Source organism: Delphinus delphis, chromosome 8 (assembly GCF_949987515.2).
Source record: "Delphinus delphis chromosome 8, mDelDel1.2, whole genome shotgun sequence".
NCBI lineage: Eukaryota > Metazoa > Chordata > Mammalia > Artiodactyla > Delphinidae > Delphinus > Delphinus delphis.
The window spans coordinates 55134147-55151994 of NC_082690.1; the positions used below are offsets into that span (position 1 = coordinate 55134147).

A 17848-nucleotide genomic window follows, 5' to 3' on the forward strand; every position below is an offset into this window, starting at 1 on the left:
TTGTTAGTTATTCCTAGGTAGTTAATATTTTGTTATTGTAAATGATATGTTTAAAAAATTTTATTTTCTAACAGTACAGAATGGATATTCAGAAATGCAATTGATTTTTGCTTATTAAATCCTATATCTAACAACCTTGCTAAGCTCATTTAACAATTTTAATAAATTATGTGTAGATTTTGGATTCTTTACAAATAATCATATCAGCATATAATGACTTTGATATTAATATTATGATACCAACTATCTCTTGATTAAAGTTTACATGGTATACCTATTTCTACTTTTTATTTTCATCTTTTTTATAGCATTTTATTTTATGACCCATGTAAAAAACATGTAGTTAGTTTTTTAAAAATTTCACTTGACAGTGTTTTTCAATTGGAGCATTTAGTTCATTACATTTAATGTGTTTATTGATATATGCCGGTTTAAATCTACCCTCTTATTAAATGCCTTCTATTTGTCTTACCTGCTCAGTGTTCTTTTCTTTTCTCTCATTTCTTGCGATCTTTTGCATTGACTCTTTTAAAAAAATTCTCTCCTCCACCCCTTTTTTATTAGCTTGGGAGTTATATATTCTTTTACACTTCTTTTACTGGTTATAACCTAGCTATTACATGAATTCTTGACTGATCAAAGTCAAGTGTTAAATGGTACAGTTTCTATTTTGAACAATGTGAGGACTTTAACTTCATTTATCCACCTTCCTGACTTACATGTGTGAATGAAATTTTATGTTTTAATTCTCCATTTTTCACTCTGGAAGACATTGTTATTTTCTACAGGCAATATTCGTTTAAGTTTACCTATGTATTTATCATTTACCCACATGTATTTATCATTGCTTTTCTTTCCTTCTTGTATCTGTGACTGTTTATTCATCTGGGATTATTTTCCTTTTGGCTGATGAATACCCTCTGATATTTCCATTTATTGTGACTTTACTGGTGGCACTCAGTGACAAATTCTTTGTGTTTGTATGTATGGAAAAGTTTTAAGTTTTACGTCCATTCTTTTTTTTTTTGGCCATGCTGCATGGTTTATGGGATCTTAGTTCCCCAACCAGCCACTGAACCTGGGCCACAGCAGTGAAAGTGCTGAGTTCTAACCACTGAGCTGCCAGGGAATTCCCTTTATGTTCCTTCTTTTTTTAATTTAATTTAATTTAATTTAATTTAATTTAATTTATTTTTGGCTGCTTTGGGTCTTTGTTGCTGTGCATAGGTTTTTCTCTAGTTGCGGCAAGTGGGGGCTACTCTTCGTTGCGGTGCATGGGCCTCTTATTGCGGTGGCTTCTCTTGTTGTGGAACACGGGCTCTAGGTGCTTGGGCTTCAGTAGTTGTGGCTCACAGGCTCTAGAGCACAGGCTCAGTAGTTGTGGTGCATGGGCTTAGTTGCTCCATGGCATGTGGGATCTTCCTGGACCAGGGCTTGAACCAGTGTCCCCTGCATTGGCAGGTGGATTTTTAATCACTGTGTCACCAGGGAAGCCCCTACCTCCCTTCTTGAACGATGTTTTTGCTGTGTGTAGAATTTTAGATTGGCTGTTTTTCTTTATTTGTTTGTTTTTAGTATTTTAAATATATCATTGTATTGTTTCCTTTGAGAAGTCACACACACATGTTTTTCTATTTTGGCATCTGTAATACGATTCTAGTTTTCCTCAGCGGGAAGGTTGTTCTGTATTATCTAGCCTGCCCCTAACGTAAGTGGGAGTCTTGGCATTGCCTTTTGCTGGACTATAGCGGTATACTCTTTTTTTTTTCGCGTATTAAGTTTTATTTAATTTATTAAAAGAATGAATGGAAAGATGAATAATTCTTTGGAACCATTCAAATTCTTTTGCTGTTCTATAATTTTTTTAATCAAGTACTCCTTTTTTTATTTTTCGCTGCTCAAAGGATTAAATTTTTTTTCAGAAATATGGAATGCTTCATGAATTTGTATGTCATCCTTGCATGGGAGCCATGCAAATTTTCTCTCTATTGTCCCAGTTTTAGTATATGTGCTGCCAAAGCAAGCACCGCAATTACTCTTAATTTGTCTCTGGCTACTTTTGCCCCCTCCAATCCAATCATTATATTGAGGCTGGTTTGGTATTTCAGAAATTTGAATCTGTTTATGTCACTCTCCTCGTTATAGTTATTCGAAGGATTTTTATTGTTCTTAGGACAAAGACTATTCATTTGTTTATTCAACAGTGAACAAATATGTATTGAATTCCTGCTACATTCTGGGCACTATCAGAGGCACTTGCCATAATTCTCAAAAAGTTGTGGCACCTGCTTGCCTCTGTAGCGCATTTCATGGTAGTCTACATTTTAGCCACATTGCCCCCTTTTTCAGTTCTGGAAGCTGTGGTGTTCTTTCATGACTGAGAGCGTTTATTTATTCTTTTCTCTCTGCCTCAAATTAAAGTCCGTGTTTGTTATATGCTTTCATAGAACTCTTTATTTTTCCTTTACAGTACAACTTTGTAATTATGTATTTGGACATTACTTGACAATTGTTTGCCTTGCCCATTAAAACTTAAAGTTCCATGAGGGCAGTGTATCCCCATGGCCAAACACAGTGGCTCCTTGTAAGTACTCAGGAAATCCTGTTGAACAGATGATGGATGAATTATTTAATTCACCGAGTGAATTAAGTAGGACACGTGGCTTTTCCTTTTCCTATACTCTTCCCTTTATTTTTATCAGAATGTACGAAGTGCTTTCTGGGCATTCTGCTTGTCACTTTAGCAGCTCACAGGTTGGTTGGGGAAACAGACACACTCACATAATACACTATGATAATTACAGTGCACTGGTGAGGGGCATGATAAAGGGTTGCACCAGGCTGCTTGGGTGGTCCAAGGGGAAGGGCACTCTTGTCCAGTTCAGGCATCAGAGACAAACTTCCTGGGGTTGCTGACACCTGAGGGGCAGGAGGGAGTGGCTGTGGGAGGCAGGGAGAGCAATTTAGGCAGAGGAGCAATCTGAGCAGAAGTACAGAAACTTGAAGCCTCATGGCATCAAGCTTGGTGGGGAATTGTGGGAGCTGACATACGGGACAGTCTTGGCAGGCCGTTGTGTCATGCTCAGCAGCTCAGGCTTCTTTCCATAGGAAACTGGAAGCTTTTGAAGGGTTATGAATGTTTGTGCGGAGTTTTAAATTTAACGTTCTTTTAAAAACCCCAACTGTAGCATTTATTGTAACAAATTCAAGCAGTATAGAGGTGTATAAAATAAAGAATGAGACTTGCCTCTGCAAATAAAAAAGTTAGAAAACAAAATACACTCTCCAGAGATTACTCTGGAGAGAATCACTGTAACAGGTATGTATGTATTCTTAAATGCAGCATTTTAGAATCTTCCATATTCTGGGTTTGCAACATTCTTCTGCCTGGAATGCTGCTTCCCTAAAACTTCCTATTGCTCTCTGTCTCACTCAGTTAAGTGTCTGTTCAAAAGTCATATCCGTAGAGTGGACTTCCCTCACTGTCCTGTCTATAACAGCCTCTCCACAGTACTCTTTAACCTCTTACACACGTCGTTTTTCTTCAGAATGCTTACCATCTGAAATTACATATTTTCTTTTGCCAGTCTTTATTTTTAAATTTTTTATTCTTTTTGGCCGAGCCACACGGCTTGCACGATCATAGTTCCCCGACCAGGGATTGAACCTGGGCCCATGGCAGTGAAAGCACCAAGTCCTAACCACTGGACCACCAGAGGATTCCCTCTTTCGCCAGTCTTATCCACTTGAATATAAGCGCTATGAGAGCAGGGATTGCTTCTGTTTTATTCACTGTTGTATCCCCAGCAGCTAGAATGATGCTCGGAACATAGTAGGTACTCCTTGAATGTTTGTTGAATGAGTAAATTAATTTGCATTTTAGATAGAATAAGTACTTTCATGTGATTTTTCTAAAAAGTTAACTTTTTTTTTGTAAATTTACAAACATACACAAAAGGAGAGAAAATAATATGAGCTTTCCAGTGTTCCTCATCCAGCTTCAACAATTATCAACATTTTGCTCTTCTTGTTTGGTGCATTCCCCTACTTTTTTGGGGGTGGGGCAAATCCCAGGCAACATATCATTTTACCTATAAACACTTAATTATCTGTGTTTAACAAATTAGGACTTTTTTTAGGACTTAAAAAAATGACACTTAACAATAATCCTTAATAGTGTATAATACCTAGTCCATGTTCAGCTTTCACTGATTGTCTTAAAGTCTTTTTACAGTTGGTTTGTTTGAGCAGGATTCACATGTTGCATTTCGTTAGTTTAGCTGTCCTTTTCAGTTTCTTTTAATCTATAGCATTCCCTCCCCCCACCACCTTTTCTTTCCCATGATATTTATTGTTTAAAAACCAGGCATTTTACCCTGTGGAATTTCCCATATTCTGGGCTTGGTGATTGCATCCTTATTTTTCACGTGTTTTTTATTTGCTCTTTATGGTACCTATCGGAGTACCATATTCATAGGGATTCAGTTCAGGTTTTATTACCCTCCACATGAAAGGACTGATGATCATAGAGGAAGGAAGGAAGGGCATTAATATTTGATTGCCTTCTGTATGCCCATTTCTGTGTGAGTTGTTTTCCTCTCAGTAGCTGTTTGAGGTTGTTATTAGCCCCATTTCACAGATGAGGCTTAGGAAATTAATTAGCCTGTTCAAGACATATAGCTATTACATAGTGAGTCCAGGCTTCACACCTCAATCTGGCCAATTTCAAAGCCCTTTCTCCTTCTGCTGCACTCCACAGCTTAAGTTCCCAAGAAAATGACTTTCCCAAGGTTGAACATATGGTAAGTGGTGTGCCAGGATTCAGGGTCTTCTGACTGCATATCTTTTGTCCCTTCTCCTGTTTCAGGCCTTCTTGTTGTGCCCAGTTACCTCCTTAGAAACTGGGGTCACATCTAGAAGGCACTTCATCTTTTGAGCATACATTTAAGTAATTTTGTCCTTGGGACAGAAATGCTTGCTTAATCTTAGCGTTGGCAAGGTACTTTTTTTTTTTTTATTTTACCTATGTTTATTGAACATCTGTCTACTTAGTGCCAGATATTGTGCTACATACTTGCGATATGGTGATGAACAAAAAGACATGTTCCTTTCGGTCTTTGGGGAAAATTTCTCACCATAGGAATCTTGGTGCAAATTAGAGACCACCTCCCGATATTGAAGCTAAATGGGCCACGCTAACTCATGTCTTAGTCTCTCTTGCCCTGGGCCCCAGACCCAGGACCTAGACCCAGACAATGATTCACCTGCCCCAGACTTTTCTTTAAAATATTTATTTATTTGGCTGCGCCGGGTCTTACTTGTGGCACGCAGGATCTTTGTTGCTGCATGCAGGATTTTTAGTTGTGTCATGTGGGATCTAGTTCCCTGTCCAGGGATTGAACCTGGGCCCCCTGCATTGGGAGCACAGTCTTAACCACTGGACCACCTGGGAAATCCCATCACCTGCCCCAGACTTCTGATCAGGATCTGGTGATCCAAAAAAACACAGGTAGAACGAAAACTTCTTTCTGGTGATAGCAGTAGTAGCTGCAGCACCCAATTTCTGGGGCTCCAAAAACAGTGGTGCTGACAGCAATGTTGAGTGCCCAGTGCTGGCAGTGTTGGTGGTCCAAGTTGCTGCAACTCATGTCTAATGCTACTGCAAAGTGGAGGAAAGTTACTTTTAATCCCAAAAGCACACATCTCCTTAGAAGTTAATGACATCAGGAAGGCATAAAATATCCCCATTCACTTTGCAGTATTTAGGTGTAACATACAGATTGAGAAAAACTTTCTGCCCCCAAAGCATATAAAGTTAATTTTTCAGAAATAAAGCTTAAGAAATACTTGTTGACTCTGTTTTGAGATATTAGTTTCCCATGTTCCTGAGAGTAGAGCATCAATGTAACAATAGCTTCTTTTGTTTCAGGAGAATGATCCATCTGTGAGACTGAAAATTGCATCATTGTTGGGTTTACTGTCAAAGACAGCAGGATTTTCACCAGACTGCATTATGGATGATGCCATTAACATCCTGCAGAATGAAAGTAAGTTGCAATTTAAAAGCTATATAGGGAATTCCCTGGCTGTCCTGTGGTTAGGACTGAGCTGCCACTGCAGGGGGCATGGGTTTGATCCCTGGTTGGGGAACTAAGACCCCATATGCTGCAGGCCTGGCCAGAAAAAAAGAAAAAGCTGTATAATTAGATCAGAAATCTTTAGTTCCTTTTGTATACAATGTAGAACAAAATTTTGTTGTGTTGGTGGTTATTGAAAAGGAATTTGAGGGTGATTCAATAAAACCATGTACATATATTTACACTAGAGTTAAAATACAGGTTTGTCTCTTAATAGCTATCATTTATTGATCTCTACTAAGTGCCATATACTTAAGATAGTTTACATATGACATAAGATAGATACTATTGTCCCTATCTTATAGGCTGGGAAACTGAAGCTCAGAGAAGTTAACTAACTTGTTCAAGGTTACATAGTATGTGACAGAGTTGACGTTTTGTTGACTGTGCCTACTAACTCAGAAACTGCCCTGGTGCTGCCCTGGTCATGGGGTCCCCCACAGTTTACTTCCTGTAAAGGCAACATCTCCCAAGTCTCATATGTTGTTGCCTTTTCTGTTTGTTCCTTGTTGATGCCCACTAAAATTATTCTCAGTGTTTAGGTGAAAAGGAAAACTATTTTACCTTAAAATTTTTTTTCTTTGATTATCTAGTTTTATTTATGTACAAGATTTTCTTATAGGGTTAGTGCCTCATTGCCTTGATATTTATTCTAAAATTAAATAAAATGAAATCCTTTGTGGCTGTTCCTGAAAGTACTATAGTTTTGTTTGAATTGTTTGTAGTTTCAAAAAATAGTTTTATTTCATTTTAGGGTATACATATTTAAACAAATATTATTTAAATATTGGACAACATTTAGTCTATCAACTTGAGGTTATGAGAGTAATAAAGGTCCAGTGAACTCAGGAGACAATCTAAATTCACTTACTGTACAACTGTTTAATGATAACAAATATCTTATATAAGTGGCCCATGGGTTGAAGTTGAGAATTTTTTATTTTGTTAGAAGGAACTTTAAATTTTACCTGTATTGAATTTTGACCCAAGACTTTTAATTCACAGGAAACAATCAAAATATATTTAAAAAAATTTTTGGCATTTATTGAAATGCCAATGTAATGACATTAGGGAGAAATTTAAAAAGTATTCCTACTACTACCATAAAACAATTTGATGGGGGCGGAGTCAAGATGGCAGAGTAGGAGGACGCTGATTTCGCATCTCTGCACAGCTAGGGCACCTACCAGGCACTGGTGGGGGACCACAGACATCGAAGGGGATGGTAGGAACCACTGAGTGACTGGGTAGGGGGAGTGTGACATGTCGGGGAGTGAGGGGGAAGGAGAAGTGGAGGTGGGATAGGACCGGCGCCCCTGAGGGGTGGCTGGGGGAGGGGAGGGGTTCCCAGACCAGGTGGGGCCCACCCATGGTTAGCGGATCAACAGGGACAGGGGAGACCCTCGGGAGAGGGGAGGAATGGAAGGGAGCACAGCCAGCATTTCCCTGCCCACTTGGGCCCGTGGGGAGCCTGCTGAGGTCCTGGGCCTAATCCTCTGCCCTCGGAGGTCCAGCAGTGCTGAGCCTAAGCTCTGTCCACACCCCCCCACCCAGGGCCTTACCTCTGAACTCCAAACTCTGCACACCAAGGCCCCCCTCAGGCCGTGCTGCCTTTCCCCACAGGTGCTATGCCTAGGTTCCCCCACACTAAACCCCACCCCCGCCTAAGTTCTGCCCCTGCCTAAGCTCTGCCCCCACAGCCAAGGGTCTTTTTTAATTTTTTAAATTTTTTTAGGTTGTGTTTCTGTTTTACCTTGTTGTTGTTGATTCATTTATATTTTGATTTTTCTAATTTTATTTTATTCTTTATAGTTTGTTATTCAGCTCCTTTTGGCTTGTTCCCTTTTTTTTTTTTTCTGTTGTGGTTCTGTTTTACCTTGTTGTAGTTGTTTCACTTATATTTTTATTTTTCCTAATACATTTTTTGTTTCTTCTAATTTTATTTTATTTTTTATTTCTGTTATTGTACTGCTCCTTTTTTTTTTTTTTTTTTGCGGTACACGGGCCTCTCACTGTTGTGGCCTCTCCCATCGCGGAGCACAGGCTCCGGACACGCAGGCTCAGCGGCCATGGCTCACGGGCCCAGCCGCTCCGCGGCATGTGGGATCTTCCCGGACCGGGGCACAAACCTGTGTCCCCTGCATCGGCAGGTAGACTCTCAACCACTGCGCCACCAGGGAAGCCCCTGTACTGCTCCTTTGTGTGTGTGTGTGTGTGTGTGTGTGTGTGTGTGTTTCTATTGCTATGCTGCGTGGCTTGCAGGATCTTGGTTCCCAGACCGGGGGTTGGGGCTGAGCTCCTTGGTGGGAGTGCCGAGTCCAAACTGCTAGACTGGGCTTCCCTGGTGGCGCAGTGGTTGGGAGTCTGCCTGCCGATGCAGGGGACACGGGTTCGTGCCCTGGTCTGGGAAGATCCCACATGCCGCAGAGCGGCTGGGCCCGTGAGCCATGGCCGCTGAGCCTTCACGTCCGGAGCCTGTGCTCCGCAGCTGGAGAGGCCACAACAGTGAGAGGCCCGCGTAAAAAAAAAAAAACAAAAAACACAAACTGCTAGACTAACAGAGTACCTCAGACACCAGGGAATATTAATTGGAGTGAGGTCTCCCGGAGGTCCTTATCTCAGCACCAAGACCCGGCTCTACCCAACTGCCTGCAAACTCCAGTGCTGGACGCCTTAGGCCAAACAACCATTAAGGCAGGAATACAGCCCCATACATCAGAAAAAATGAGACGACAGAAAAATATGTTACAGACGAAGGAGCAAGGTAAAAACCTACAAAATCAAATAAATGAAGCGTTAATAGGCAACCTACCTGAAAAAGAATTCAGAGTAATGATAGTGAAGGTCCAAAATATTGGAAATAGAATGGAGGCACGGATTGAGAAAATACAAGAAATGTTTAACAAAGACCTAGAAGGACTAAAGAACAAACAAACAGTGATGAACAACACAATAACTGAGATGAAAAATGCACTAGAAGGAATCAATAGTAGAATAACTGAGGCAGAACATTAAGTGAGCTGGAAGATTGAATGGTGGGAATAACTGCAGAGGAACAGAACAAAGAATAGAGTCAGCTGGTAGGCTCCACTCTAAGATGATCCTTTATGTCTTTGGAGGACTGTTAAATATTAGTGTTTTTTGCTGTTTTTCTGTGGCACCCATCAGCTTTTGACTCTCCTGCTAGGAAGACAGAGAAATGCCTGGCTGCTATGTTTTTTTTTTTAGCCAAAGCAACTGAAGGGAGCTAGGGAGAGGGAGGGAGTCTCATTTTCAATATGTTGATTATCTCTTAATCTTCTCTTCTTCATTATATTTCCTCCCTGTCCTCACCTAGTATTCCCCAAATTAGATCCTTTCTGTCCTAATTTTTATAGAGAACAAACCTCCTATTTCAGTGGTCATTTGGTTATATAGGATAGGGAAGGAGGCAGGGGTCCAACTATTTCTTATAGACGCTTCAAACAAATCCCTGCCTCATCCCTGTTTTGGGGTGTGTTTTGGTTGTCTTTTTATTTATTTATTTTTTTTGTGGTACGTGGACCTCTCACTGTGTGGCCTCTCCTGTTGCGGAGCACAGGCTCTGGGCGCACAGGCCCAGCGGCCATGGCTCACGGGCCCAGCCACTCCACGGCACGTGGGACCCTCCCGGACCGGGGCACAAACAGGGCAGTTCCCTGCATCGGCAGGCAGACTCTCAACCACTGTGCCACCAGGGAAGCCCTGGTTGTCTTTTTTAAAATCTACAATTCCTGAGTCTTTCTGGGCGTATGGCTAGAATTTATTTGCTCTGTCACGACACCCTCCTCAGTAGGCATTTAGTATTAGATTTCTCAGTTTTGCCATAGACTATTTTTTTTTATTTTATTTATTTATTTATTGGCATACTAAGTATTTTTTTAACATCTTTATTGGAATATAATTGCTTTACAATGGTGTGTTAGTTTCTGCTTTATAACGAAGTGAATCAGCTATATATATCTATATATATCTATATATAGATATATATAGATATATATATATCCCCATATCTCCTCCCTCTTGTGCCTCCCTCCCACCCTCCGTATCCCACCCCTCTAGGTGGTCACAAAGCACCGAGCTGCCATAGACTTTTTAACTGCTTTCCATCTCTGAAAAATGTGTTGACTTTTCTCATCTGCTTACCTTTCTTCTCCTGTTTTCTTTGTCCTTGTAAGTTTATACCTTTTAAATTTCTTTACGCTTATATGTTAATGAGGTTTGAGGAAAGAATTAGTGATAAACAGATGTGTTCAGTCTATTGTGTTTTACTGGAAGTCTTAGTAAGAGATGATTTAACCAGTGTTTTCTGAGCTTTGGTCATTTATATATCATACCATTTTTGACATAATTTGTTTCACATCTATATTATGGTTTACTTAATGTTTTTAAGTGGACAATTATTTTTTAGTTAAATAAAATTAATTTAAAGAGACTATATTAGTAAAGGTAAAAGAAAATTAATGTCATCAACATAATAACTGCAATTTTTATTTCGTTCATTAAAATATGTACAAGCATACCTCTGAGATATTGCAGGTTCTGTTCCAGACCACCACAGTAAAATGAATATCACAATAAAGCAAGTCACACAAGTTTTTTGATTTCCCAGTGCAGATAAAAGTAATGTCTACACTATACTGTAGTCGATTAAGTGTGCAATAGCATTATGTCTAAAAAGAATGTACTACCTTAATACTGTGTTGCTAAAAAATGTTAACCATAATCTGAGCCTTTAGTGAGTCATTATCTTTTTGCAATAGTAATATCAAAGATCATTGATCACAAATCACCATAACAAATATAATAATGAAAGTTTGAAATATTTCAAGAATTACCAAAAGGTGACAGAGACATGAAGTGAGCAGTGCTGTTGAAAATGGCACTGATAGACTTGTTTGTTGCAGGGTTGAGACAGACCTTCAACTTGTAAAAAATGTAGTACAGTATCTGCAAAGTGCAATAAAGTGAAGCATAGTGAAACAAGGTATGCCTGTACAAGGTTATTAATATAAAAATGATTTTCCTAATGCCACCTAAATCCTCTTGTATACCACTAACACTACCATACCATAAGAGCCGTATTTTGGAACAAAGAAGAGAATTTAGACAAAGAAGAGAATCTGGCTAAGGTGATTGATAGTGATTCACTTAGAATTGGCTGTTTGCCCATTTATTAAGCATCTGTTGGGCATATAATGAGTCGCGCTAGATTCTGAGAATACAAAGGTGAATAAAACACAGTCCTTACCCTTAAGGATCTTTCAGTCTCCTGGTTTTGTCTGATATACAAATAAATAAGTATCGTAAAGTGTTACAGCTGATTCAGTGGAAGCATGAGGAAGAAATGGTTAATTTTTTTAGGGGAAGAAGGAAAAGTACCATACAGGAGGTGACACTTCAGGATTAGTAGGTGCTCCCTGGGGAGTAGGGTTGAAAATGGAGTTGGATGTAGATGAAGGCATTCTAGGTAGGGAAGTTGGCCTGAGCAAATTATAAGTAATTGGGGAAAAGGGTACTAGAGGAGACCTTAAATAGATGAGGCTAGAAAAGTAGGGAGGGCTAGACATCATGGCGGGACTGGTATGTATGTATGTATGTATATATGTATGTATGTATGCATGCCCTACTAAGGAATTTAGACTTTATCTTGGAGGCAATGAAAAGCCCTTGAATTAGTCAAGCACTAAACATTTTTGGAGCACTATGCGCCATCCTGTGGAGGACTCAAATTTTTAGACATGATCCCTTTAGTAATTTAGCTGAAGGGAATTAGGGATCAAATAGTAGAACCCAGCTGACAAAAATCTACATTCTTTACCCAAGTAAATTTAGTTTCTATAGTGATCTCCTTTTGAAATTCTAAAACCCAACTTTCCATCCTCCTTTCTAGAGTCTCATCAAGTCCTAGCTCAGCTGTTGGACACTTTGCTTGCAATTGGCACTAAACTCTCAGACAATCAAGCTATCCAGATGCGATTAGTTGATGTAGCCTGCAAGGTAAGAATATAATTGTTAGACATAGGGTTGCATCTTTCTTGAACAGTTTTGCATTATCTGGAGAGGTGATATGAGCTGTAAGATCTGCTTACCTCCATCCTAAATCTATAACTGAGAATTGCCAAGGACTCTTAATGGTTTTAAGAGCTGCCCCATTTTTTTGTTTCTTGATGTTGGATTAGGAATAAAGTTGGGTAACTTGTTATAAAATGAGCTTCCTCATCCTCCCAAAAGAAATGAAAATAATCATAGGAACTACCATGTATCCTGTACCTAATACATGCACTCTGCTTGTTACAGTACTGTGTACCCAGTTTTTCATTTGTTCCTCATAGTCCTTTAGGGAAGTGCTATTATTACCTCTTTTACTAAGGTGGGAATTGAGGTTGGAGAAGTTTAGTTTCCCCAAGTTTTCGCAGTTAGGAAGTTGCAGAACCAGGGCATAAACTCCTTTTTCTGATTCCAAAGTCCATATCCTTTTTATGATACTTTGTTGCCTCAATAAACAGACCAACTAGACACAAGTGTTTCGGAAATTTTTTTTGTTTCTCTGATTATAAAAAATTGTATGTATATTAGTTGTGCCTTTTTTTTTTTTTTTTGCGGTACGCGGGCCTCTCACTGTTGTGGCCCCTCCCGTTGCGGAGCACAGGCTCCGGACGCGCAAGCTCAGTGGCCATGGCTCACGGGCCTAGCCGCTTCGCGGCATGTGGGATCTTCCCAGACCGCGGCACGAACCCGCATCCCCTGCATCGGCAGGCGGACACTCACCCACTGCGCCACCCGGGAAGCCCAGTTGTGCCTTTGGACTTAATTTGGAGCTTTTTATTAGCTGTCTTTTGTGCATAACACCAGTTCCTAAACTTTGTAGAATTGACTACTTTTTTGTTGTTGTTGCTAACATCTTTATTGGAGTACAATTGCTTTACATTGTTGTGTTAGTTTCTGCTGTATAACAAAGTGAATCAGCTATACGCATACATATATCCTCATATCCCCTCCCTCTTGCGTCTCCCTCCCACCCTCCCTATCCCACCCCTCTAGGTGGTCACAGAGCACTGAGCTGCTCTCCTTGTGCTATGTGGCTGCTTCCCACTAGCTATCTGTTTTACATTTGGTAGTGTATATATGTCCATGCCACTCTCTCATTTCATCCCAGCTTACCCTACCCCCTCCCCTTGTCCTCAAGTCCATTCTTGTTTGTAGATTTTTTTGATGATGGCCATTCTGACTGGTGTGAGATGATACCTCATTGTAGTTTTGATTTGCATTTCTCTAATGATTAATGATGTTGAGCATCCTTTCATTTGTTTGTTGGCACTCTGTGTATCTTCTTTGGAGAAATGTCTGTTTAGGTCTTCTGCCCATTTTTGGATTGGGTTGTTTGTTTTTTTGATATTGAGCTGCATGAGTGCTTGTATATTTTGGAGAGTAATCCTTTGTCAGTTGCTTCGTTTGCAAATATTTTCTCCCATTCTGAGGGTTGTCTTTTTATCTTGCTTATGGTTTCCTTTGCTGTGCAAAAGCTTTAAAGTTTCATTAGGTCCCAGTTGTTTATTTTTGTTTTTATTTCCATTTCTCTAGGAGGTGGTTCATAAAGGATCTTGCTGTGATTTATGTCAAAGAGTGTTCTGACAATTGGCTTTAGTTTTAATCTTTTTGGTAAATTTATTTTGAGAATATAAGGGGACATATGTTTGAATTGTGGAAGGGTTATATTCATGGAATTAGAAAGCCATTTCTGAACCCCAGGAAAGAGTATTTCATTTATCTTAATAAACAATGACAACAATAAACAAACCCAGAACACTTTGAGAAGTACAGTATTAAAAGCTTAAGTGGAAAAAACTAGGGATTATGTGTTTGAGAGAGTAAGTGTATCTCCCATGTGAGAGTATATATATACCTGGGAGGTTTTGCTTGTGAGAGAGGTGTTGTACTCAGTGGATTGTTCTGCTAGAAGTAACAGTTTCTTAAATTTGTTTTGAATAAACCTTTTATTATAAAAATTTATTCTCATGGAACTTTGGAAAGATACTAAAAAGTATAAAGGAAGAACTACACTCAACCATTATAAAGGCAACCATTATTATTGGTCTTTTGATGTATGCTTTCTGAATTTTTTTTCTGTATACAGATTCATTGCTTTTTTTTTTCTTTTTTTGTGGTATGCGAGCCCCTTGCTGTTGTGGCCTCTCCCGTCACGGAGCGCAGGCTCCGCGGCCATGGCTCACGGGCCCAGCCGCTCTGCGGCATGTGGGATCCTCCCGGACCAGGGCACAAATCCGTGTCTCCTGCATTGGCAGGCACACTGTCAACCACTGCGCCACCAGGGAAGCCCGATTGCTTTTCTTTTTACACATGTAGCTGTAATCATATTCTATGTTCAATTTTGCTTTTTCACTAACGTAACAAAAGTATTTTCCTTATATTGTAAATGTTTAATAAATATTTTTAATGGTTGCATGGTATTTTGTCCAGTAATTAAACCATAGTTTGTCCTAACTATTCTCCTATTATTGGACATTTATATTGTAGCCATTTTTTAAAATTGTAAATAATAGTACAGTGAATGTGATTAATCTAAAGTATTTTCTGTATTTAGGGTTATTTCCTAAACACAGATTGTTACAGTAGAATTACTAGATGAAAGCATTTAGAGTTTTTTGTAAGGCTTTTGATACTTTTGCCAAATTGTTTTCCAAAGTATTCCAGTTTATATGCCCATCAACAGTATATGAGAGTGCCTAATTTCACCTGTTTTTCTAACATTGGATATTAAACAAGAGATTAAGATTTAAACAAGCGATAAACCTGTTAATTTGGTAGGAGGAAAATGGAGTTTCATTTTTTTAAATTTCCTTTTTAAAAGATTACTAGTGAGACCTCATATTTGTTCTTCATTTGCCTCTCTTGAGAATGAGCTTTTCATGTTTTCCAGTTTCTCATATGGAGTTTTTGTGCATTTCTTCACCATTTGTAATAGGGTAAAAATTTGAACTACCTGGAAATGGCATATCTGTCACAAGTTTTTGCAAATTTGCATAAATAAAGACTATGATTCATAGCTACAGTTACTGTTTCTATTGCCTAGTGCTATTTTGTCTGTGATTTTTGCCATACAGTGTGCCATACAGATATGATTCACATACAATAACATTCACTCTTTTGATAGAAATAATGCAAAGTATATTTTTCAACTACAATGGAATGAAATTGGATGAGTAACAGAAAAAAATTAGGAAAAGCACAAATATGTGGAAATTAAACAACATACTCCTATTTAACCAATGGGTCAAAGAAGAAATCAGTAGGGAAATTAGAAAATACTTTGAGATGAGTGAAAATGAAGACACAACATACCCAAACTGGGCTGCATCTAATGCAATGCCGAGAGGGAAATTTATAGCAATTAGTGTCTATAGTAAAAAAGAAGAAAGATCTCATACCAGTACCCTAACCTTCCACCTTAAGACGCTGTATAAAGAAGAGCACACTAAATATAAAGCATGCAGAAGGAAGGAAATACGAAAAACTAGAGGAGAAATTAATGAAATCAAGAGTAGAAAAACATTAGAGAAAAATCAGAGAACCAAAAGCTTGTTATTTGAAAAGATCAACAAAATTGATAAACCTTTAGTTTTGGAAAGGAGGAAAAGAAGGCTCAAATTATTAGAATCAGAAGTGAAAAGAGGCTATTTCTGCTGACCTGACAGAAAAGAAAAGGAGCGTGGGGGCTCAGTAGTTGTGGCACACGGGCTTAGTTGCCTGACGGTGTGTGGGATCTTAGTTCCCCGACCAGGGATTGAACCACGTCCCCTGCATTGGAAGGCGGATTCTTAACCACTGGACCAGCAGGGAAGTCCTTTATCCTTATTATTTTTTTGAAGTTCATATTGTTCCTTTATATATTTTTAAAATGTAAGATGTGAATCTGCCATATTTTTTGTTTCACAGTAGGAAGAAAGTCATGCTTTTGGGTACTCTTAACGTTTCAAAATTCATCTCATTTTATCCTGTTAGTAATCCTTTGAGGTACATTGTACAGCTAGTCTTCATTTGAGAGATGATGAGATTTAGATTTGGCCAGGAAATTACTCAGTCTTTTCTTGTGTAGGATTCACACAACTGAAATTAGAGGTCTTCTGCTTTCTTTCCTATCTGTGAAGATTTTTCTAGAAGAATAAATATCTTGTCATTTTTGCTTATATGGCTTCCTTAGAGCCTAGTTTAATTCTTTGTTTTTCTGTTTCCATCTCACCTTCTCGTCCATTCTCTCTGTTTCTTCTCTGTTCCTTTAATTCTGTGGCAAAAGTATCAAAACATCAAGCTCTTAAGGCAAAAGATAGAAACATACAGCATTTTAACATTTATCAAATTTGATAACATTTAACAAAAGATAGAAACATACAGCATTTTAACATTTATCAAATTTGATAAACAGATATTATGTGTTGTTTGTTAGGAGAGGTTGTCTGTTAGAATCATTTCCATTGCTAAGTACACTGAATTTTTTTTTTTTTTTAATTGTACACTGAATTTTTATCTGTGCTTAAAAACAATCCATATTGATGGGAATTGGCGGTCCAGTGGTTAGGACTTAGTGCTGTCAGTGACGTGGCCGGGGTTCAATCTCTGGTCGGGGCCCTAAAATCCCACAAGCCGTGCAGTGTGCTGCCTCCCTCCTCCTCCCAAAAAGAAAAAAATATCCATATTGAAACTGAGTGAGTCAGTAAGGTATTCTTGTCTTATTTAACCTCAGTCTTAGATTTTCTTGATATACTTAATCATTGATTTTTTTTCCTGTAGCAATAGTTTTAAACTGATTGGTTTAGCTTATTTTATTTTTGACGTGGATTGCTCTTATTATCAGGGATGTGGATTGCTTACTCACTCCATTAATAGAGAAATGATGGCACTTTAATGGCCTGGGTATAACACCAAAATAGCATCATCTGCAGAGCAGACACTAGGCAGCTATTAGTGATGATAGCCGTGATGTAAGTAGTGACATGTGGGGGAAGGACATCATAAAACTGTAATTGCTGCCCTGAGGGTGTGATTTAGACTTATGATCTCTTTTGGGCTAACATTCAGTGTGCAGTAATAGGCTGGTTATGAATCCGTGTTGCCTTGGTTACCTTAATAGGAACTAGAATGTTTTAATTTGTTTGAAAATCAAATAAAGTATTTGTAACAATTGCAGTAGTCTTCCAGGGGCTGGTGGTTCAGTTAACAGTTTAGTTATGACAAATGATGCTTCCATACTAAATAAAAATAGTTTAAAAAAAAAGAACAACTTTGCTGTATTAACTCTGACAGAGAGTCATTGTCAGCTTCATATCTGGAAATTTCTCTTAACTTCTCAGTTTCAGTGTGTTATTTTGTTGGATAATTTTGAGCCCTTACTATACATGACGTTGTGATCACTTAAAAGTATATGTTTCACATTTCTGTAGCTTAAATAACTTGGAGGCATGAACTAACGCTGATCTAAAATGCTTGATTGAGACATTTTTATAAGGAGACAATACCTCTCTGAGAGCCCCACCCTCTGCACCTGAGCTTTCTCTCCAGGTTTCCTTTGTTCCCTCCTCTAAGTAAGCCTACCTGCCTAGTCTAACTTCACATAGAACATAGCTTCACACATGACTCTTTTTGAATTATGGTTTTCTCAGGGTGTATGCCCAGTA

General features: G+C 38.8%; 1 protein-coding gene and 1 non-coding gene across 2 annotated transcripts in view; one reads left to right on the plus strand and one right to left on the minus strand.

The window, feature by feature from the left end:
• Window positions 1–17848, plus strand: part of INTS4 (integrator complex subunit 4) — a 109347-nt gene that overhangs the window by 12626 nt on the left and 78873 nt on the right. The window contains exons 3-4 of the mRNA XM_060018210.1: window positions 5930–6047; window positions 12049–12155. Coding sequence (XP_059874193.1) covers window positions 5930–6047; window positions 12049–12155 — 225 coding nt within the window. The remainder of the gene's footprint in view (window positions 1–5929; window positions 6048–12048; window positions 12156–17848) is intronic.
• LOC132430422 (U6 spliceosomal RNA) lies at window positions 1921–2027 on the minus strand. Its single transcript, XR_009520513.1, has one exon. It is a non-coding gene; the product is annotated as a U6 spliceosomal RNA (small nuclear RNA).